General features: G+C 34.8%; 1 protein-coding gene across 5 annotated transcripts in view; it reads left to right on the top strand.

Annotated features, from left to right (window-relative positions):
* Positions 1-24,465, top strand: part of smyd3 (SET and MYND domain containing 3) — a 177,018-nt gene that overhangs the window by 141,764 nt on the left and 10,789 nt on the right. For all 5 annotated transcript variants that reach the window (XM_058749190.1, XM_058749193.1, XM_058749195.1 and 2 more), the window contains 4 exons: positions 3,099-3,201; positions 6,268-6,378; positions 15,247-15,334; positions 15,738-15,912. In XM_058749190.1, the coding sequence (XP_058605173.1) occupies positions 3,099-3,201; positions 6,268-6,378; positions 15,247-15,334; positions 15,738-15,912 (477 nt within the window). The remainder of the gene's footprint in view (positions 1-3,098; positions 3,202-6,267; positions 6,379-15,246; positions 15,335-15,737; positions 15,913-24,465) is intronic.

Below are 24,465 nucleotides of genomic sequence, written 5' to 3'. Positions count from 1 at the left end.
GTCAGGGCTCTGGCTGGGCCATTCAAGAACAGTCACGGAGTTGTTGTGAAGCCACTCCTTCGTTATTTTAGCTGTGTGCTTAGGGTCATTGTCTTGTTGGAAGGTAAACCTTGGCCCAGTCTGAGGTCCTGAGCACTCTGGAGAAGGTTTTCGTCCAGGATATCCCTGTACTTGGCCGCATTCATCTTTCCCTCGATTGCAACCAGTCGTCCTGTCCCTGCAGCTGAAAAACACCCCACAGCATGATGCTGCCACCACCATGCTTCACTGTTGGGACTGTATTGGACAGGTGATGAGCAGTGCCTGGTTTTCTCCACACATACCGCTTAGAATTAAGGCCAAAAAGTTCTATCTTGGTCTCATCAGACCAGAGAATCTTATTCAGGTGTTTTTTAGCAAACTCCATGCGGGCTTTCATGTGTCTTGCACTGAGGAGAGGCTTCCGTCGGGCCACTCTGCCATAAAGCCCCGACTGGTGGAGGGCTGCAGTGATGGTTGACTTTCTACAACTTTCTCCCATCTCCCGACTGCATCTCTGCCAGCTCTAGGAAGGGTTCTGGTCGTCCCAAACGTCTTCCATTTAAGGATTATGGAGGCCACTGTGCTCTTGGGAACCTTAAGTGCAGCAGAAATTTTTTGTAAGCTTGGCCAGATCTGTGCCTTGCCACAATTCTGTCTCTGAGCTCTTCAGGCAGTTCCTTTGACCTCATGATTCTCATTTGCTCTGACATATATATATATATATATATATATATAATATTTAATTAATGTTTATTATTAATGTATATTGTCCATTATTTAATGAAAAAATTAAACCCACATTCATTTAATTTTTGATGATGTTGTTAGTAGTAGTAGTAGTTGCTTTATTTCAATTTAACTTTCTTGAATTTAAGTGAACTTTCTGTTGTTTGATATTTTGGGTTGTGAAAATCAAATTTTATTAAAATGCAAAAAGAACTCTCATTTGATTTTACTTTTGATTTGATTGAATTTATTCCTTTTAAAATAATAGCTGGCTTTAACAATATAATGAAAATGCGCTGATGTGTGAAGCTTGATCATCAGAGCTCAGAGGGTGTGGCCTGTTGCCAGGGTCTTTCCACAAAGCCATTTCATTGGCTAATAGTCCAATAATTTATGTTGGCTAATCACGGGAGATCGCATTATTATGGTCTTTCTAGCAAAGCAACCTGTGAAAGGAGAGCAAAATATCTTGGATAAAGATAAAATGTTTTCAGAAATATCTAGAACCATCCTCCCTGTGTGGGCCATTAAATTGGAACGACTTCCATATTCACCATCCATGGGAAACATTTCTCATCTATGAATATGAGCCTCTGGGATTACAGAGAACAAACATAACCAGAAAGGCAGATGTCGAAATTGTTGTTTAGATATGAGCTATGAGTCTTCAGATCGGATGTGAGGCAGAATCAAGGCTTCAGACATTGTTGTCAACGTCTCAGAGAAATTATAATGACGCAGAAAGATCATCCCGTGAGAGCAAAGCCCGTCTGTTTACCGTCGGCTGGGTGGGCCGACTCTAAGCCTGCTTTATACGCTGTGCTTAGGCACTGTTCAATCTTCCCCAGACCATGACAAACACAAGTAATTTGTTGCTCTAGCTTCTTGAATGACTTCCGATGCATTAGCAGAAGCCTGGAAGAGCAGGATAGCATGTATTCCTGTCCACATATAAAGGATAATTGAGCTTTCGTGCTTGATTTATAATTGCTGTGTTTGTTCTGTCATGCTTGTGTGAATGTAAATACATGCATTCAGCTCACTATCTTCTGAAATCTCACCAAAAGGAAGTACTAGCTGACATGAAGAGACTTCAAACATGATTCACACAGACACTTTTCCTTATTTTTGGAGCTTGGCATTACACATCACTGTATATTCTCTTAAGAAAATGTATGTAAAATATCTACTTTTGCGTTTCACAGAAGAAAGAAGACAATATAGGTTTGGAACAACACGAGTAAATATATTAAAAAAAAGAAATTGTAAATTATTTAATAAAAAAGTAAGTTATTAAATAACATTAATATATATTAAGTAATTTCTCTATATATTAAGTTATAAAATTAGTAAATTAAAATTGTGTATATAAAAATTATTTTTAAAGATTATTCATCACAGAAGTAAATTGTTTGTTATAAAATTATTCATTATAGTTTGTTTCATTTATTTATTTATTTAGATGTATTTATATACTTTTTATGTTTTAACATTTATATATTTTAATATAACAATAATATATTTAAATTTTAATATAATTACGAATAAAAATACATTTACATTACATGTATATACATACATTGGAAGAATTATTCATTTAAACGTCTGGTTTGTCCAGATGCATGTTTGTAAATTTAAAAATAGCAATATTACCAGTGTGGCATCAGCATCTATATGCGTCACTAACAGCATCAGCAGTGATGATCTCACCTTAAAGCACAATTGTCTTAAAAAGATCATCGGTGTCACATCAGTGTCTTTCATAGCTGTCATTCTCGCCTTGTCGCTGTCGGTTTGTCCTCGCCAGAAAGGCGGCAGGTTACCTCATATCACATTCAAGAGGACAGATGTCCTGCTGGCAAACATGTCAGCTTGCTTGTTTTCTGTGTCTCCTGACTCTTGTTTCTTTAGTTAATTCATTAGTGATGCCTGATTTATGTTCCATTATTTAGCATTTACAGTCCTTATGTATTATTTATTTGGATCAAGAGAATTGAGAGAATGAGGGATTTACAGTTTGATTTAAACTCAGTGTTTGATGAGGGAAAACAATTAAAAAATAATAATTCATTTAGTGAGAAAAACTTTATTTAAATAGTTAATGTTATTTAATATAATATTATTTTAATACTAATTAACAAATCATTGGCAGTTTTACATGGACAAGAAATAATGATCTAGTAAAATAAATTTGTTGTTTAGCAGATGTTTATCCAAAGCGACCAACCTCTGTCCTAAAACCCGATCTTTATTCTCATGAAGGCCTAATTAAGGATCCATTGAGACTCTTGTGCTGGTGAATTGTGCTTAAGCATTGTTGAAGAGGTTTGTTTTGTGTTTGTCTGTTCCAGCATGTCTCTGCTGAACCACGACTGCCAGCCCAACTGTGTCATGATCTTTGAGGGCAAGAGACTCACGCTGCGAGCCGTTCGCCTCATCAGACCCTGTGAGGAGGTACAGCACATGTCCATCCATACACACGCACACACACTTTAGTTCGTAGTCTTATCTCTAGTCTGTTTCCCTCTTTCTCATTCTCTCTCTTAATGTATGTCATTTTTATTCTGCCCTGACTCAGGGCTCTTTAAATTTAGGAACTAATAAAAAAAATTATTTATTCCTTCCCTTCTAGCTTGTACTTATTTGAGCAATGCCTGAGACTTGGTATTACGAGCACTTCCTCTGTCTGTTTGCCTCTTTAAGAAGAATCGCTTTATGTATTCCCTAATTGTAAGTCGCTTTGGATAAAAGCGTCTGCGAAATGACTAAATGTAATGTAAATGTAAACTGTCTGCTGTCACAGGGACCTGGACAATATTAACAGTTGCCATTTTCTAATATTTTTTAGCAATTTCTTCAACATTAAATGGAATTTCAAAGACTTTTCAAATATATTCTCCAAACACATTAAAGTTTAGATTTTTTTATGTTTTTTATTTTTTTATTCATTCTCACTCTGTTATTGTTAGTTTTAATTTAGTTTTAGAATTGTTTTGTTTATGCTTTATCATGTTTTTATTGTTTATTTTATTTATTCATTATATTATTTTTTATTATAGATTTATATAGTTTATATATTTAGTTTATATATTTCTGTTTATACTTTATAGTTTTAGAATCAAGAATGTTTAATTTAGTTTTATAATTTTAGTTTAGTTTCAGTTTTTCTCAGTTTTACTCAGTTTTCATTATTAATAATAATAATAATAGCACATTAATATTTAGATTTTTAAAATTAATTCTCACTCTATTATTTAGTTTTAGCATTTTATCATTCTTTTTATTGTCAATTTATATTTTTATTATATTTAGTTAGTATATTCCTTAGTTAATTATTTTAGTTATATCTATTATTATTATTTAGTTATATATTTATTTATTTTAATTATATTTATTGAGTTTTGGAGTCATGAAAATGTATTTAAGTTTCAATTTTTCCCAGTAATGTTAATTTTTATTTTCATAACAGTCTCCTGCCCCAAATTCACTCCATGCGTTGATTGAGCCAAAAGTTGCGATGTCAGGCCGTTCAAATAAACATTGTAATATTTTCATAGTGCCATGCAGCCACAGTGTTTATACTTTCAGCCCACAAATAGCTTCCTTGCAGTTGTCTGTTCATATTAAACTGGGACAGGAGAAAGTATTTTAACTGCCATTAAATTACCCACATAACACCACAGTTTCCCAAGTGCAGGCACTTAACAGAGCCTCCTTCCAGATCAACTTCTGATAAATAAATCTAAAAGCAACATCCTGCACATTTACTGCATTTAGTATTTGCTCTTATTCAGAGCGTCCTGCAGAACTATTTAACAATCAGTCCTGACTAATCGAAGCTCATTTAAACCTATTTGCATGACCGCACACATCCATCACACCACCAGCAGCGAGCCAAGATATGCATATACATTATTCATATACGTTGAATACACCTGAATCCATTCGGCTGATCTGTGGCTGGATGTGGTTTTTAGCCTCAAAGATGCGACCGTTCTGTTTGTTTCTGCTCTGAAAGTTTAGATATTCCAAAGTAAATCAGGCAGTCATGCTTAATTTACCTCTGACAGTGGGAGGGAACGTCGAGAGAGGAAGTGAACCGGAGAATGAAATTACCAGCAAGCTCTCTGTACACAGGAAGTAATGAGAATTCACACTATAGGTGTAGGATATACGACGGCAGAATACATGAGCGCTCATCGTCCCGCAGACTCTGTTTACACACACACAAACACACACTCGCAGTGCGATTATCATTCATACACCCACACACATCTGCACACTGTACACACGTCGCTGTTTGCCCATAAGGGTCATACTCATTTTGAATCTGTTTTTCGTTTTCTCCTCTTCCTGTTTCTGTTGCGTTCGGTGTTTACTCATTGTTTAGTTTTATGTACTCTGCTCTTCCTATCTGCCTTTCCCTCTCTCCACTCAATAACTCATTCATTGGAATAACTGTTTTCAGTTCTCTCTCGCTCTCTATATTTGACCTCACAGAGGTTTGGAAGTGAAATAACCTTCTGCATACTGTGCTGTAGGCCTATACTGCTTGCTACATACTATTATTTTGCAGCATGCAGATAAGTGTTTACAACAGTAATATGCTACACTGTTGTCACATGACCTTACAATATTGCATGTTTGATTCATTAAACGGTGTCCAGCTATCATCTTGGAAATATATGTGGTTATTTTACATATTTCATCCAATTTTAAGGGAAAAATTTTTAGCATATATTTAAAACATAGTCAGTTATTTATTTATTTTTTTAAATATGGGGAAGTGGATGGTCAAGCACATTGCATTATGGGATATAGTAGTATATACAGCTTTCTGTTTTATACTGCACAATTTAAGAAAGCGATATGTCTGCACTTATAAATAATAATCATTGAAATTAAAAATATAATTAAAAGCATAGAAATTTTATATTAAAATGATATTAATATTCTGTTGACATTTTTTTACTTTTTGTTTTAAAAATAACAGATAGTATGTAACACCAAATACGTCTGTAATTGTATGTACATAAAGAAAATAAATAAATAAAATCTCTTTCCCAAACCTCCCAAAAGTCATCAGAAAATGCAATCATGGTTCAGATTCTCCCAAGTCACCTGTCACAGTAGATGATGAAAATGATTAAAATGATTAGCTCCTAATAATTCAGCAGCAGTTCAGCCTTTTCCACTCAGATTATCCGTATGTCAGCTCTGTTAACAGCCTTGAAGATGGTTGAACACATAAACACAAACATATGCACAATAAAGAAAAGCAGACACATTTTCTATTTTGTTTACATCCTACAGAATTGGACCAAAGGGAAAAGACCATGTGGTTTTCACATGTTAGCTCAGCAGGCAGACTTTCATTATTCAAGACAAAACATTGACTACGTTCCCAACCCTAGTGAGCCGCCATTGTGTTTATTGTATTTCTCTCTTAGATGATTCTACTAGTTGTCTGAGATTTCTTTTCCCTAACCATCTCTAATCTCTCTTTCTCATTCTCTTTAGCTCACTATAAGCTACACCGACATCCTCGCGACCAGCAAAGAGAGACGTTCCCATTTACAGGAGCAATACCATTTCCTGTGTCAGTGCACGCGCTGTAGCACTGAGGACAAGGTGAGCCGTGTGAACAGCCCTTCAGATCTATCTTCCCTTCCCTGATCTTTCTCATCCTCGTTTTTCTATTCCTCTCACTTTCACCCCATCGCTCCTGGAAAAGGCTTCTCCCTGCCTCATTGTGTCCTGGTGGGATCGCTATCTATCATCCCTGTTCTCCCCCATGTTCTGTTTTCCGCACTCTTTTGCTCCGTGTCTATCCCACTCAGCCCTCGAAAGCATCTGATGATATGTCGAGTCTGTCAGACCGGCCCTAGACCGCTCTGCCCCGGGGAGCCCGTCCTCAGCAGGCCCTGTCATCTGTGATCATCACTGCGATGACAGGAGCATGTCAGGAATAAAGCTTTGGATGGCATGCATGGGAGAGACAAGTACAAGAGAGCGGATGAATGAATGGAGTGTGGAGAGATGGGAATTTAAAGGTGAAGTGTGTAATTTCAAGGATGTTAAAATGCTTTTTCCCCCATCTGCACAAACTACGCTAAGTAATCCATTTGTATGTTGATTCCCAGAGAATTGTAAAGACTAATTTTTTCTAATTTACTAATTTACTTCCTGGTGGAAAAATACAGTTCCATTTCTTCCAACCAATCTGTTTAGGCTGTGTCCCAATTCACACACAGTCCATCCTAAATAGATTAAATGCAAGATTAGAGTTAATGCATTCTGGGCCAGACATTAGACAGTTACAGTGGAGCAAAAAAGTATTTAGTCAGCCACCAATTGTGCAAGTTCTCCCACTTAAAAAGATGCCTGTAATTTTCATCATAGGTATACCTCAACTATGAGAAAAAAAAATCCAGAAAATCACATTGTAGGATTTTTAAAGAATTTATTTGCAAATTATGGTGGAAAATAAGTATTTGGTCAATAACAAAATTTCATCTCAATACTTTGTTATATACCCTTTGTTGGCAATGACAGAGGTCAAACGTTTTCTGTAAGTCTTCACAAGGTTTTCACACACTGTTGCTGGTATTTTGGCCCATTCCTCCATGCAGATCTCCTCTAGAGCAATAATGTTTTGGGGCTGTCGCTGGGCAACACGGACTCCAAAGATTTTCGATGGGGTTGAGATCTGGAGACTGGCTAGGCCACTCCAGGACCTTGAAATGCTTCTTACGAAGCCACTCCTTCGTTGCCCGGGCGGTGTGTTTGGGATCATTGTCATGCTGAAAGACCCATCCACGTTTCATCTTCAATGCCCTTGCTGATGGAAGGAGGTTTTCACTCAAAATCTCATGATACATGGCCCCATTCATTCTTTCGTTTACACGGATCAGTCGTCCTGGTCCCTTTGCAGTAAAACAGCCCCAAAGCATGATGTTTCCACCCCCATGCTTCACAGTAGGTATGGTGTTCTTTGGATGCAACTCAGCATTCTTTCTCCTCCAAACAGAACAAGTTGAGTTTTTACCAAAAAGTTCTATTTTGGTTTCATCTGACCATATGATCATCCAAATGCTCTCTAGCAAACTTCAGACGGGCTGGACATGTACTGGCTTAAGCAGGGGGACACGTCTGGCACTGCAGGATTTGAGTCCCTGGCGGCGCAGTGTGTTACTGATGGTAGCCTTTGTTACTTTGGTCCCAGCTCTCTGCAGGTCATTCACTAGGTCCCCCCGTGTGGTTCTGGGATTTTTGCTCACAGTTCTTGTGATCATTTTGACCCCACGGGTGAGATCTTCGTGGAGCCCCAGATCGAGGAGATTATCAGTGGTCTTGTATGTCTTCCATTTTCTAATAATTGCTCCCACAGTTGATTTCTTCACACCAAGCTGCTTACCTATTGCAGATTCAGTCTTCCCAGCCTGGTGCAGGTCTACAATTTTGTTTCTGGTGTCCTTTGACAGCTCTTTGGTCTTGGCCATGGTGGAGTTTGGAGTTGGACTGTTTGAGGTTGTGGACAGGTGTCTTTTATACTGATAACGAGTTCAAACAGATGCCATTAATACAGGTAACGAGTGGAGGACAGAGGAGCCTCTTAAAGAAGAAGTTACAGGTCTGTGAGCCAGAAATCTTGCTTGTTTGTAGGTGACCAAATACTTATTTTACCGAGAATTTACCAATTAATTCTTTAAAAATCCTACAATGTGATTTTCTGGATTTTCTTTTCTCATTTTGTCTCTCATAGTTGAGGTATACCTATGATGAAAATTACAGGCCTCTCTCATCTTTTTAAGTGGGAGAACTTAATTGGCACAATTGGTGGCTGACTAAATACTTTTTTGCCCCACTGTATAAGTAGTTGTTAATTAAAATTGCCTACATATTAGTATTTTATTGTATTGGTTAGCTGTACTGTAATGTTTAACATGGATTTGAACATTGCTACATAATTTTTGTTTTTTATTTGTTTTATTTGTAACTGTTTGTAGTGCTTTGGGTTATAGAAAAGTGCATTATAAATCAAATGTATTAGTATTAATAATAATATTAATAATTTTCATTATTATTATTAACTTCTTTTTTTTTTTTTTTTTTTATTGTTATTTTAGAATTCACTCACTTCACCTTAAAAGAATAATTCACCCAAAATTGAAAATATGGTCATTATTTTCTTACTCTTATTTTATTCCAAACCTGTCTTACTTTCTTTCTTTTGCAGAACACAAACAAAAATATTTAGAAAAATGTATTTGTGGCGTTGCTTTTGCCATACAATGAAAGTCAAAACGGTCCAGTGTTATTTTGGATCACACTGACTTTTTGAAAATATCTTCTTTTGTATTGTACAGAACAAAGAAAGTCATACAGGTTTGGAACAGCATGAGTAAATGATTTTCATTTTTGGCTGAACTCTCTCTTTAAACACTTTGCGAATGACATACAGAATTTGTGGCATGTGTGCTCAAACATGTCACTGGAATACACAAGTTCCCTGCAGGCTTATGTTGTGGTTATTTTGCACCTGCATGCAGGCATCCCATGTTAAATAACTCTGCGCTGAGCTCAAGAGAAGAGGCTTTATCCCTGCTGTTAACACCTACACAGCTGCTCAGACTGACCTCTGCTTGAGTCATCTGTCAGATACTGCAGATAAGAATAAACGCGCTTGCTCAGGGCTGCTGAGATGGAGACTTGGGTTTCATCCCTGCCTTCAGTTCCTTCTGGGTCTGAATCCAAAACAGTGGAAGCTTTTTTAGCACACCTGATATGTGTGGTACAAACTCTGTTCATCCACCCATCAATCAATCAAGCAACCAAATGTAAATCATTAAATGAATAGAGGTCCCTGCCTAGGCACCAGAATATTGTAGAGACTTAAGTATTATGGAAATATTAGTTTAATATATAATTTAAAATAATTACATTAAAAATAAAGCAATGTATTTTCTTAATGCATGTTGTTTAATTTTTACTTGTTGTGAAAAAAATGCATCCATGCATACAGTATATTAATGTTCCGAAATCTGGGATCTAAGTGTTTTGAAAAAAAAAAAAATTATTATAATAATCTCTCACAAATGCTCACAAAAGCTGCATTTATTTGATCAAAAATACAGCAAAAACAGTAATATTGTGTAATATTATTACAATTTAAAATAGATGTTTTTATTATTCTAATATATTTTAAAATTGTATTTATTTCTGTGACACGAACCTGAATTTTCAGCATCATTACTCTAATCTTCAGTGTCACATGATCCTCCGGAAATCATTCAATTTTGCTGATTTGCTGCAGAAACATTTTTTTATTATTATCACTTTTGAAAACAGTTGTGGAAACCATGGTACATTTTTTAGGATTCTTTGATGAATACAAAGTGAATTTATATAATTTATTTAAAATGTAATTTTTGTAACATTATAAATATCTTTACTTCACTTTTGATCAATTTAATGCATCCTTGCTGAATAAAAGGATTTATTTATTTATTTGAAAAAATAAAAATAAAAATCATTCAGACCCCACACTTTTGAATGGAAGTATTTATAATATTTAAAAACTTTTCTTCTGAAAATTAGTACAATTAAAATCTAGTTTGTGCTTTTCTCCACTGTTTTTGTTGTTCAGCACATTTCCTGTCATCACACTCCATCAAACCCCTTCTCTGTGTGTGTGTGAATGGGTTGCATGAGGTAATTACAGGTGAGGTGTGTAAAGTGTTACACTGATGACATTCTGATGAGAGGGACTTGTTGATTCACCACCGGATTTGCGGTAATCTGACAACCTGTGTGAGTGCAATAGGACACACTTGACACGCTAAAACAATAGAGCAGCTGTACTGGCAGTAAAGTACAGGAGGGATGGTCAGGTTATCACCTTCCTAGAACCTCCGGCGACCGGAGATATGATTCAGGCTGACAGTCATGTGGGGGGTCACAGATGTTCTCCTGTTCATGAAGGCTGTCTGGCCATACATTTCTCCACTTTTTTCTGTGTTTAGTATTCAGTGTTCTTTCACATTTACACCATATCTCCTTTACAAATCTGTTGATAAAATAGGCTGTTTCTCAATTCACATTTCATCGGTTCTAAACAGTATACAAGATCCTTTGGGATGCATTAAACGAAGTAGTTCACCCAAAAATGCAAATGTACTTACCCTCAGGTCATCCAAAATGTAGATGAGTTTATTTCTAAATCAGAACAGATTTGGACAAATTTAGTATTGCATCAGTTGCTCACCAATGGATCCTCTGCAGTGAATGGGTGCCGTCAGAATGAGAATCCAAACAGCTGATAATGACATCCACATTTTAATTGATGGATAAACTATTCCTGTTATGTGTCTCAAAGGAGGTGTTGGGGGTCTGCAGAATATTTGAGAGAAAAAAGTTTACATGTTAAGTTAACAAGTCAATTTAAATTAACTATTATTGTTATTATTATTATTATTATTATTTATTATTTCCCATTCTGCTTTCTGAAGACTGTCTTCTGAATAATAATTCTGATTATTTATTCACCTTTATATTATATTATTTTATACACCTTTATATTTAGTTAATAGTTTTTCTAATAGATTTTTTTCTCTACTTAAATCTACATGTTTATTCCGTGAATGTCTATATCATAAGCTTGTATATAAGTTAATAAATATAATAATAATGTATAATATATAATAATTATTTGCTGAAAAAGCATGAATATATATGCATGTTTTTTCAGTTAAATATTTACTATTTATAATGTTTTTCCCAAACCTATATACAGATGTTCACTGAAAAACCATGAACAATCCTTTTTTTCCTTTATTTTTTTCCTGATGGATTTTTGATAGTTTTTGATAGCACATTTTCTTATTGAAACCCGAAGGTCGTGGGTTCGAGTCTCAGGTCCGGCAGGAATTGTCGGTGGTGGGAGTGAATAACCAGCGCTCTCTCCACCCTCAACCCCACGACTGAGGTGAGACCCTTGAGCAAGGCACCGAACCCCCAACTGCTCCCCGGGCGCCACAGCATTGGCTGCACTGTAAAAAAAAAAAGAAAAAGTTGAGCCAACTTAAAATTTGAAGGCAACCAGCTTCAGCAGATTTTTGAGTTTTCTCAACTTGTCGTTTTAAGTTTATACAACAAAAATTTGAGAATCTCCCACAAAAATAAGTTGAGCAAACCCAAAAAATCTGCTGAAGCTGGTTGCCTTAAAATTTTAAGTTAGCTCAACTTTCCTTTTTTTTGGGATTTGCCCACTGCGGCAGGTGTGTGCTCACGGTGTGTGTGTTCACTACTGTGTGTGTGCGCACTTAGATGGGTTAAATGCAGAGCACAAATTCCGAGTATGGGTCACCTTACTTGACCACACTTCACTTCACTTTCACTTTTTCACTTATGTGTCCTTGTGTCTTTATGAAGTATGTACTTTTGCCAGCAAAGTGCTTTTAATGTGCAGTTGGACTATATGAGGATACATTTGATAAAGCGTCAGACTTCCTGTCATGCTTTGTTCACTGGAATGTTTTAATACACAGTGCATTCTAAACAGTACTGTGTTGAATAACGTGATTATTGAATTTACACTAATAAACAAAGTCTGAAGTCTACAATTTGAATCCTGGCTCTCTCCCTGTAATTAGACTATTCACGCTAATATGAAAATGGCTTTTTCATTGAAAAGGAGCAGCAAATAGAAAAGTTTTTCCTTTGTGCAAGCAGATGTATAATTTCATGCTTCAAAGCCATTTGATAACTATAGAGATTTGACTAGAATGCGAAATGGATTCAGGTAAAAAGATGTTTTCTGACGTCAAAACCTTCAGAGGGTTTGGTGTGATTGAAAAGTTGCAGCACATTTAACATGTTGAACAGTAAGTGATTTCATGTGCAGCTATGAGTATAGTGATTAGCAGGTTTTTGGCCTCTCATGACATGCACACATCTCTCTCCTGCATTTTGGATAGCCTGCACTCTATCTGATAAATGATTTATAGAGCCTGCATAGTTTGTTTGGACTGAGTGCACTGGAACAACTGTGATATTACTGTGAATATCTGATTTCATTTGCTCTCTAAAAATACATTTAGTTTCTCAAACTTTGGCTAAACAATACAAATATCTCCACACAGTTATAACTGGCTTCATGAAATATCTCCTGCAGTAAGGTTGATGCATTTATGCATGCTTATGGGGCATACATTTTTTTTTTCTTTTTGTCCCATTCATACATATATTCATGATGGCCTTTCTCATCCCAGAACAATTTTTTAGCATCATACTGGTATGTTATCTTACTTTATTGCTTGCAACATATATTTTTATAACCAATACAAGATCCTACTTGTATGTGGTCTGAAATAATATGTTGCAAGATGTAGTTGCACATATTTATTATTACAAGAACAAATGTGAACGGCGTAAATTTAAAAGTTTGACTTTCTGATGGACAGAGTGGTCTATTTTTTTTATTTGTCTTTTTTTTTAAGTGCCATATTTTATGTTTGCTACCTGTTTGGGATGTTGCAAATCATGTCTATGTTATGTAGTTAAAGACTATTTTTAGAAAACAGTAGAAAAAAATCAGGAGAGACCATCATAATTTATGATAGGCCATAGTCTGGTTTTGTAAGTGTAAATGCTTCAAGAATAAAAAAAGAGTAAATATCAACGTCCAAAAAAAACAAAAAAAACACACACTATAGGGGGAAACTACCATGTTCAAAAATTTGGAGGAAAAAACAGTAATATTGCCAAATATTATTACAATTTAAAATAACTTTTAAATTGGAATATATTTAAAATGTAATTTATTCCAGTGATTTTGTGCTTATTTTGTGGAAATCGTGATACATTGTTGAATTCATTTTTTTCATCTTTTAATGAATGGAAAGTTCAAAATACCAGAATTTATTTGAAACCAAAATCTTTTGTAACATTTTAAATGTCTTTACTGACACTTTTGAGAAATTTAATGTGTCCTTGCTGAATGAAAGCATTAAACAAAACACCTCACAGACCCCAATGAGTAATGAAGAGTTATTTAGCGAGAATGGCATAATGGAAAGGTGCTATTTAGGTCGAAGCAGTTCTGCGAAAGAGTTTAAATTGATTGTGTGTGTGTGTGTGTGTGTGTGTGTGTGTTGTCAGCGCTGTGACTGTTCACCTCTGATGCATCACACAGCTTTGATGTCTCAGAGGCACTTATACGTGTATCCCCAGGGGCCACACAAACACACGTCTCTCCACAGGGATTTGAGCGTCTGACAGACCCCTATGGCTCTGACTCGTCATCACACTTATCCTGAAATAAAGTTGCCCTCTCAGAAACAAGCCCGTTCAGTCTTCACGCACCTCACGGCTCTGTAATCCTGAAAGCTTCTCTCATTCTCCTTTTAATGTTTTTGTTGTGTCGTACGGATGAAACTCTTTGATGTTTGATGACCCCCCACCCCCTCATCATCCTTTACAATTTAAGCATCACTGCACCACGCTGACAAATTTGAGCTATAATGCAGTAAAAGTTCAAATTTCTTTGGTCAAACTTTGGTCTAGGACAAACTTGAATGAGAACAATTGCAGCATTTGTGTGCAGTGAAGAATTTTGTCAAGTTGTGATGCATGAAGCATAATAATAAGGATGTTTTTCGTTGTTGTTGTTAAACAGTTTTAATGGACTGTTTTGAAATGAGTATATATGAATATAATTATGAATGAAGTACATTTATAAAATAATATTTGAATAAATATTTTTAAATAAAAACAATATTTTATAAACATAGAAAGCAAATACAGTATTTATTCACACCTAGTAAGAGTGTAAATAAATAAATAAATTCTTCTTTAAATGGCAAATTTCGATTGGCTTTGACCATTAATTAATTAATCTTTGTAGTGTTATGTGTTATGCTACTGTTTTTTGATAATTAAAAAAAAAACATATCTTAAGATATATGTATAAATATAAATGCATTTTAATGTAATACAATAAATTACAAAATAAGAAAAGATATAAATACATACGTACTGTACACAATGTTCAAACTAATTTTAAAATAAGATGTGAATGTATAACTTTAATATTTTAAATATAAATAAATGTATTGTGACTTTATATAATAAATATATTTCTTATTCACACATAAGGGTGTAAATACTTTTTTAAGAAAGCTTTTGATTTGATTTTAGTGCATTACTTAGTACTTAGTTTTGTAATGTAATTTTTGCAGTTAATTTATATGGTGATTTTTCTTTTAAATTAGATACATGTATTTATATAAATAAACAAATATAATTACAGTTGAAATATAATTACAGGGTTTTTTTACATTTAAAATAAAATTTGAATATAAATAGTACACTTATTGTAAATTTATCAGGTAAATCAATAAATTAGGTCAATAAAGTGTTATGTTATTTTTGCTATTGCTCCTGTTGGTTTAAAAAATAATAATAAAATGAATTCATGTGACATTATTTTGTGAACAGGACTGTGACATGCTGGCTGGAGAGAAGACAGCGTGGACGTCCTTAAGAGAAGCCATCCCTCACCTGGAGCAGCTTCAGTCAGAGCAGCGTATCCTTCACTGCCGAATCAAGGGCTGACACTTGGTGGGCGAGAACTGACTGTATCTCAGGGTTTAGCAGGGTGACGTGAACTAGCCTGTAGCAGTTTTGCTCTGGAAACAACTGCTAGTCTCTGCAAACTATGCCCAGCATAATAGTCAGACACTGCAGTGAAAGGTGTGAAGACAAAGCTATCAGTTCTGTCTAGCTCGCTTGCTTTTACCCCTTTGGACACGTGTCTGATGTATGAAAGAAAAAACAAGCTGTCTTCCCCATGAAATAATAAGCATAGATTTCGTGTGCCATTGTTTCCACCAGGCTTTGTGACTGGCTTAACAAGATCTTAGCTACTGTAGTTTTCATAATACATTTCAGCTTGTTTTTAATTGTATCCTTAACTGTTTAATCAAAAGGCTGGGAGGAGTTGCTAAAAGAGAGCCAGGCTCTTTTGCACAGATATGCAGATGCCATCCCGGACAGGAACATCTATGTGCTCAGGCTGCTGGATCTGGCCATAGATGCTTGCATTAGTCTGGACGACTATGAGACGGCGCTGGAGTATGGCAACAGAGCTCTGGAATCTTACAAGTGAGTGTCTGCAACAAAAAGTTGTTTTCTGTTTCTTTACTGACAGATTTTCCTGGTAAATCTCCAAGGAATACACCTCCATCACATCCTCAAATCTATAAAAGTCCCATTATAACTGTGACTCACATAGACTCGCTCACGTCTGAAGACCAAAAACAGACAAGTGCAGATTTAGTTCTCTGAAACGCCAGGCGGCATTGAAGAATAGATCCCCGTTATAGTATTTATCTCTAATAATAGATTTATTCATTGCCATTAGGATGCATTTTAAGCATTTTTAGAAAGCTTTCTGTGATTCAATCCCATTTATTTTTCATCAATACTTATAGTTGCTTGTAATAGTGAAAAATGACCAAGTCACAAACTGGCTTTAAATTCTGAGGTATCCTTAAAATGGTAACCATAGTTTTAGCCAAAGTGATGTGGTTACTACACTTAGTGGTGTTTACTATTTAGTGGTGTTTACTAAAACTATGCTACCTTTCAAATGTTTGACGTCAGTAAGGTTTTAAATAAATTGATACTTCTGTTTAGCAAGGATGCATTAAACTGATCAAAATTTACAATTAAGACAATAAAACTTATTCAAATAACTGTTGTTTTCAAAATTTCAGGGAATTTAAAAATAAAATAATGAAAAATAAAACCTTTATTTACTTTATTTTAATCATTTATTACCAACTTTATTTATTTATTTTTAATTTATTTATTCAAATCAGTGTATTATAATTGTTTCAGAATGATCATGTGACACTGAAGAAGGAGCAATGGCTGCTGAAGTAAATCAATCAATCAGTCAATAGTGTAAAATACATTTCAAATAGATAACAGCTATTTTACCATATATTTTTCCATTTTTATTCTATTTTTGAACAAATAAATGCAGCCTTGATGAACATAAGACTCTCTTTCCAAATAAAATAAAATAATTTTACTAACCCCAGAGATTTTTAACAGTATAGTGTTGGACGCCTAACTGATCAAATGTATGATTTTTGCTTGTTGGATAATAAAAAAGGCAAAAAAAATCGAATGACTTGAAAATGACATAACATCATAATGGCAAGATTTGCCAAATACCACTCACATTATGTTCAGAAAATGTCAAAATCTACTCGTTGCTATTGTAAAATCATTAAAAAATTAAATATGATTTTCTTTAAATAGTGTATAGCTGGCAGTATATTTCTGTTATACTATTTTTGGTTTCAGTGGTTTAACAAACAATGTTTTGGAGGAAACCATGGTTGTTTTTGTATGCGATGCTAATATTGAGTTATTGAGAAATTATACATTAAAATCTCAGTACATTTACCATGATTGTAAATCCTGCTTATACAGTATGTTGCCTATCCTAATACCAGGGGTCTTAACCTTTACCAAAAAAAAAGCTAGTTCAGCTGTGTTTAAATGGGACAAATGGATCAATTTAGGAAAGGGCAGACCCCAGGTGACATGCACCACAGGACGGTATTCATCACCAACTACTACTAAATCAATGTGCACAACACCAATCTTAGTATTGTGCATCGTAGCCACTATATGACTTCCCATGAGACGTGTAGAACAGACCAGCGGACACTGGTCTTGTTTTGAAACAGGCGTTTGTGAGTGCATTCCTGTAGTCTACTAAAACAGGACATCTAGAGGAGGTTTGGGACTCTTCTACTGTGATTTTTCATTTGTGGTTGTTGGAAAAAGCTGTTTGGAAAGGTCTCTTTCCCATAGTGCTGAGAATAATACATACCTCCAGGCTAGACACAAAGAGATTATTGACTTCAAGCTCTTGCAGATGTCAGTTTGTAGCGGCGCTAGACCTCCAGTGATTTCCACTAAATCCAAAAGTAGACAGTAAAGAAACAGTCGGATCAGAGCTTCAGAGGCATTGGACCTTGGAAAAAAGTGAAATTACCCAACAGCTTTTCCCCTGTCAAATGGGGGGGAATATGAATTTGGTTGTTATTTTTCTACGGCGCTGGATCTCATCTTCCCATGTCAGCTCATGCAAAGCATGAATAAGTTTTTATATTGCCGCTGTTGGATTCTTATTCTCCAGCTTTATACTGCGTCTGATTAATGTTTATGGTGCCGAGGGAAGGCCGCCAATGCAAGGAAGAGGAAAAATGCTGCTAAAATGGCTCTTTAAATGCCGAATTGACACTGAGATTGATGCTTGCCAGTGTCGCCGCTGTTTAAAGAAAGATAAATACTGCACACCAGAATATTTCAACCGTTTGGTCATTTTCATTGCATATCCTTCAAACGCTTATAATTGCTGCTTTCACAATGATTTCTTCACCAAAGAAAATGTAAGGCTGAAATCTGCTACTCAAAGAGGTTTATGTTTTGAAATACTATACTAATAAAATATGGAAATACCTGCGATATATACAGTACCGTATAAAAGTTTGGGGTTCCCTAGTGAAAAATCAATTTGAAATACATTTATTTCATGCTAAGTATACTACATGTACATTTACATATTTATGTACTCAATAAAAATATCCTGCAATTGTACTTTTCGTATACTGGTATACTTAACCTGCTAAATTGTGCGGAAGTAGTGCTGAAGTCCAACTAAAGATATACTGAAGTATATTTGATTGTGCAAGTATACTTCAAGTACACTTTAAATGTCTTGCAATTAAAGACCAATGTTATTCAAATATCATACAGTCCTCATCAGTAGTGACATTAAAACACATTTTAGCATTAATATTAAGAAATGTGAATTGTGTACAAGTAGTACTCCAAATAAAGTTTAATTCTAATTTTTATATCAGTAAATCTCGTGCGATATGTCATTAAATATGTTCATAGATTTGAACTATGCTTTGTATGAAATAAATTTATTTTAAATAGGCTATATTACTTTTTCATTAGGCAAGGAAGCATTACATTGATCAAAACTGACAGTAAAGACATTTATCATGTTACAAAATATTTATATTTATTAAAGAAAAAAAATCACATCTTGGTTGTCTCAAAAATATTAAGCAGCACAATTGTTTTCAACATTGATATTTCTTGAGAATAAAAAGCTACATATTAAAATGATTTCTGAAGGATTATGTGACACTTGAGACTGGAGTACTGATGCTAAAAACAGCTTTGCATCAAAGGAATAAATTACATTTTAAAATATATTCAAATAGAAAACAGTTATTTTAAATTATAATAATATTTCAGAATATTACTGTTTTTTTTTTGGTCAAATACATGTGGCCTTGCTGAGCATAAGAGTCTTCTCTATCCAAAACATTTTTCCAAAACAACAACTTTTGAATGTACGTGTATGTTGCATGCAAATAAATGTCAGTTTTGTCCGATTGCAACAACTTTTGAATGGCTGTCAATGAAGAAAAAGCTTTTTTCTCTCAGAATGGTTTTTAGCACAACACATTACAGAAATAATGTCCATACACCCGACCAAAAGTTTCCAGCTGTGCCTTGTTTTTTCCGCTTTATTTCATTATCATTGTACATGCCCTCTTTATTCGCTTTGGAAATGGAGTTTAAGAGTCATCAGGAGTCATAATATCCATCAAACATTTGGGCAGAAAATCAGTAAAAAAATCACAATATGGCTATGAAGGCTGTGAAAGCGGTTTTGTTTAAGTGACAGCTCCAGTCATCACGTAACGCCGGGCTTCATGACATTCCATTACAGCTTGATTCAGTATTCGTCATGCGCCTTTGTTCTGCGTTTCAAAATTGTGAGGTTCATTATTGGCCTTGTCTGAGATCCCAAATTATTTCTGGAATTGGCTGGTCCTGTGTTCGCCGTGTGAATGCTTTCTGAGCAGGCAATTATTAGAGGTGGTCCTGCCCCCCTCCTCTTGTCATTCAGGCTACAAGAGGTTTGGAAAGAGATAGTAGCTGAGCGGCCACCTGACAAAGCAATAATAGATACTTCACATCACAAGAGAGCTTGAACGCCCTTGTAATCACACAGGAAGAAAATGAAATTTGGTTACGTTAAGAAACTTCAAAATTTGTTTTCTATCTGTGTGGTGCGATTTGTTTGCAAAGAAACTGGATCCTGTTCTATGTGTTGCATGTTAACTAAGGTCGCTGCTGGCTATTGCAAGATAAATAGACATTTATTTATGCACCGATTCTATTTGGGGATCAGTCAGGCAGTTTAGTGAGAGCCACTGAATTGTTTTAATTGCTCAAGTGCCTAATATATTCAAAGTGATTCATTAGTGTATGCTGTTTTTAGCCAGTCTTTTCACAATAATTAATTTGATTAGAAAATTAGCATTGCGGATTCTCATTATTTATGTATGACGATGCTTTGCATTTTACTTTGAACTTTTATTCAGTCTTTAAAACCGAGACATAGGGATATTCAATGATTTGACAACTTACATAGGCCGTGATTAGTCTGATCTGTGTTTTGCTTTCACAGAGACCAAAAATAACACTAACTGAGTAAAAAAAAAAAAAATTAAAATAAAAGTAAATTGGCATTGCAAGTAAATATTGTAAAATAAATAAATAAATAAATAAATAAAAAATGTTAAAAAAAATATATATATATATATATATATAGTTTTTATTTTTAAACACTTTTATTTAAATATTTATTTTTATTTTAGAATTATTTTAAATATTATTGTAAATATTTATTGTATTATTGTATTGTATTGTATTGTATAATATTGTATTATATTATTTAAATAAATATGAATTATAAAATAATAAAAAAATCTCTTGAAGTCTTGTTTTAGCTGTAGATATATCATAATATACTATATACTGTGTGTGTGTGTGTGTGTGTGTGTGTGTGTGTGTGTGTGTGTGTGTATTTGACATATATTATTATATGAACATATATTATAAAAATACCAATTTATATTTATTTATTTATTTTTATTTATTGAATAACAAAAATTACAATTTCACTGCTTCTAAGAAACATTTATAGCCAGTAAATTTTCTCAAACTTTCATCATCGAGTGTGGCTAAAAATGTTTGCTTGTTTTTGTTAAAGTGTCAAAGCTTTTTAGCAGTTTCTGAAGGTGATGCTAATTAAGCAAAGAGAGAGAAATGTTTCTTATAATTCTGTATAGATTTTGCTCCTCTCACTTGTGTTTTTTTCAAGTTAAAGTCACGCTATATGACCCACTTACACTGCAGCCATCAGTTTAAACTCATCACAGGTTTCTGGTACCTGCTGTTCAGCCTGGAAGCAGAAACTATTTGCATTTTCACATCCAGGTGACTGCGCTATCAACAGCTCAACTGCGGCTCGCTCATTAACAATACATTACAATATGACTGTTTTGAATTCCTGTCATTCAGTCATGTAGAATGGATATGTGGCTGGCGTTTTGGCAGGTGTCGTTTCTAAAATTCACTATATATGGGTCAGAGAAGAAAAGGAGTTTTTAAGCATTATAAAGCAATACAAGTTTTACATTTTGTTTCCCATGCATTACAGTGTAATTTAATTAAATTTTTCTTTCTTTTTTTTTTTTTTTTGCAAAAACAATAGGTATCATACATTTTTACCATGATTTACAGAAGACACCCACTAAAATGTAATTTATTTCATTTAACAAAATTATCTTTTGTAAAATTAAAGGACTGTAAAAATGAATTAATTGTAATTTTAAATCTTATTATTCAATTCAAATATAATTATTTGTACTGTATGTATGTGTAGAATTAAATAAATAAGTATAAATAAATACAAAGAAGACATATCTATATACATTTATATTTGAATTCAATAATAAGAATTAAAATAATATTGTTATTCATATAATAATAATATTTCAATAATTTATATAGGTATAATAAGTAAAAAAACAATGCAAATGTGAAGAATGTTTGTTTTTGAGGTCACAGCCTAGTTAAAGGTCACTTGCTTAAGCATTCTTCCTTACATTCCAGACCAGTTCAAATCCTCTATTAAAGTGAGACAAGCTGCCGTGTCATTAATATGCAAATTAGAACATTAAGCAGTTAATCCAATGAAGTGGAAGAAGGAACATTCCTGAGAGTCCGGCTCCACGCGATGAACCGCCAAGGGCATCCGGATCTGTGGAGTTTCCCTTCGTTCCAGCAAAACTCTGACCACTCGGCTTTGACACTTTCGGATCTCTGCATGGGATGTTTGTTGCAGCTTCAAGAGTGATTTCACTCGAATATTTATGTACTTTGTCTCATCGCCTGAAGTATTGCTTTGCCTCTAACTAGCAATAGACATTATGCGTCTAGTTAAGTTGTAAACAGTACATTCTTTAGACCTGACTCACAGCATGTTTATCATTTACATGCAAAGTTTTCTGTTTCAGATCAGACAAAACAAGAGAAGCACATGTTCAGACTTCACTAGATCACTTTGTTTTGTTTTTATTTAGTTGAAATCTCCAGGACTGGTGGAAGAACCTGACCTGATCTTCTCTGTCATTTCTCATTAGATTGCAGAGTGCATGAATATTTATTCAAAACTTTTTTATGTTATTGTGCCCACAAGGGCAGCATTTTTTTTATATTTATAACTGCCGTAGGTTAGTTTCTTCTGCGTTATATGAAAATTTAATTGACTACTGACCAAGTCAAGCTTAGTCACTTCTGGGGCTTTTAAGGCATCACTTTTATCTCGTGGCCAAATGTCATCTGATCTATTCACAGAAGGTTCAGTCATAGTTCATCAGTCTACGTAGTCTGCGGTCTTTGCTTGAGGCAACTACACTGATGTACTGTACAACAGAATACTGCTCTCATAGAGTTCAGTCTATTTCCGTCTCCAAATTGTCATTGAACGGTGATGTAATTTTTACACCACAAGCGACACCGAACAGAATTGCAGAAATAATGAACTACCTCCATCAGCATGTTGCTCAGAACAATGGATCACCTGAAACTCCCTGATATCTAATGCAATGACATTCAAAACTTTTTAATTGCATCCATATACATCTTTAAAAGACTATTAATATTGAGTAACATTATGGATTTAACTGCACTGATAGCATTGGATGAGAACAAAATGTGATCTGAATTGAGCTGGATAATGACGCTAACTTTGCAACACTGACACTGTTATTGGACTGAATTGAATCAATATCACTGACTTGTTGCTAAATTGAACTTGTTTCATAATTGATGAAGACACATTTATTGAACATAATTGAATCAACGCTGAACTAAATCGAGCTTAATAACGACACTATTGTCTTAATATTGTCACTATTGTCATCACAGCTGAAATTGATTTTGATTCATAATTGATGGATTTTTACCACATTAACACTGTTATTTTCCTGTTTATTAAAGGAATAGTTCACCCAAAAATGAAATTTACTCACCCTCAGGCCATCTCAGATGTAGATGAGTTTGTTTCTTCATTTTGAGAACCGATTTTGAGAAAGTGTTTTCATTGGAACTTAGCATTACATCACTCGCTCACCAATGGATCCTCTGCAGTGAATGGGTGCCGTCAGAATGAGAGTCCAAACAGTTGAAACAATAATCCACAAGTAATCCACATGTCTCCAGTCCATCAATTACCCTCTTGTGAAGCAAAAAGCAGCGTATTTGGAAAAAAAACGAAGCGTTTTAACTTTAAACCATTGCTTTTTTCGCTGGTGAAAGCAATATTATGGATAAAGGACTCATATTTTAGCTGGAAGCAGCAGTTTAAAGTTAAAGTGTCTTAATGATGGATTTGATTTTTAAGCAAACACACAGCTTTTAATTTCACAAGAGGATATTTGATGGTATGGAGTCGTGTGGATTACTTTGTGATGTTTTTATCAGTTATTTGGACTGACGGCACCCATTCACTGTAGAGCATCCATTGTTGAGCAAGTGATGTAATACTAAATTTCTCGTAATATGTTCAGATGAAGAAACAAACTCATCTACGTCTTGGATGGTCTGAGGTTGAGTGAGTTTTGGTTGAGCTATTCCTTTAATGTGAAGATACTTTGAAACAGTCTGTATTGTATAAAGCGCTAAAATTACATCTTGAAGCCACTACACACTACCTCTACATGGCAAACAATATTGTGGCCTCTTGCAGCAAATACAGAGAAGCTAAAATAATCTAATTGCACATCCATTTCCACTATGTTGTCAAGACAAAATGTGCATTTAGGAAGCATTTGCACAGTTTCAGCACTGTTATCAGATGTGGATTTATGCAGATCCAGCAGTGTTCTCAGCACAAAGCAGCAGATCCCGGGGCATTTCAGCTGCAAGAGTCTCTCAGCACTCCGTTCTTATCAATAGCTCACCTACCCAGTCATCTGTGGGGCTGAGATGCTCAATGGTGAAAATGCATACTTATATTATCAAGCCAGATTGGCTTGATGAAGACCTATGAGCTTTAAAGGGGTCATATGATGCGATTTCTTGTTTTCCTTTTCTTTAGTGTGTTATGTAGCTGTTCATGCATGTATACGATCTGCAGAGTTACAAAGCTCAAAGTCTCCCACAAAAGGATTTATTCTATCTAAAAGAGAAGGCCGATCCAGACCGGGCTAAAACTCCTCATTAAAACACGCCCCCACGTGTCTGCGTCATGATGTATAA

Source organism: Onychostoma macrolepis, chromosome 17, assembly GCF_012432095.1.
Source record: "Onychostoma macrolepis isolate SWU-2019 chromosome 17, ASM1243209v1, whole genome shotgun sequence".
Lineage (NCBI taxonomy): Eukaryota > Metazoa > Chordata > Actinopteri > Cypriniformes > Cyprinidae > Onychostoma > Onychostoma macrolepis.
The sequence above is the reverse complement of the archived record's forward strand: the minus strand, read 5'-3'. Positions and strand labels throughout refer to the sequence as shown.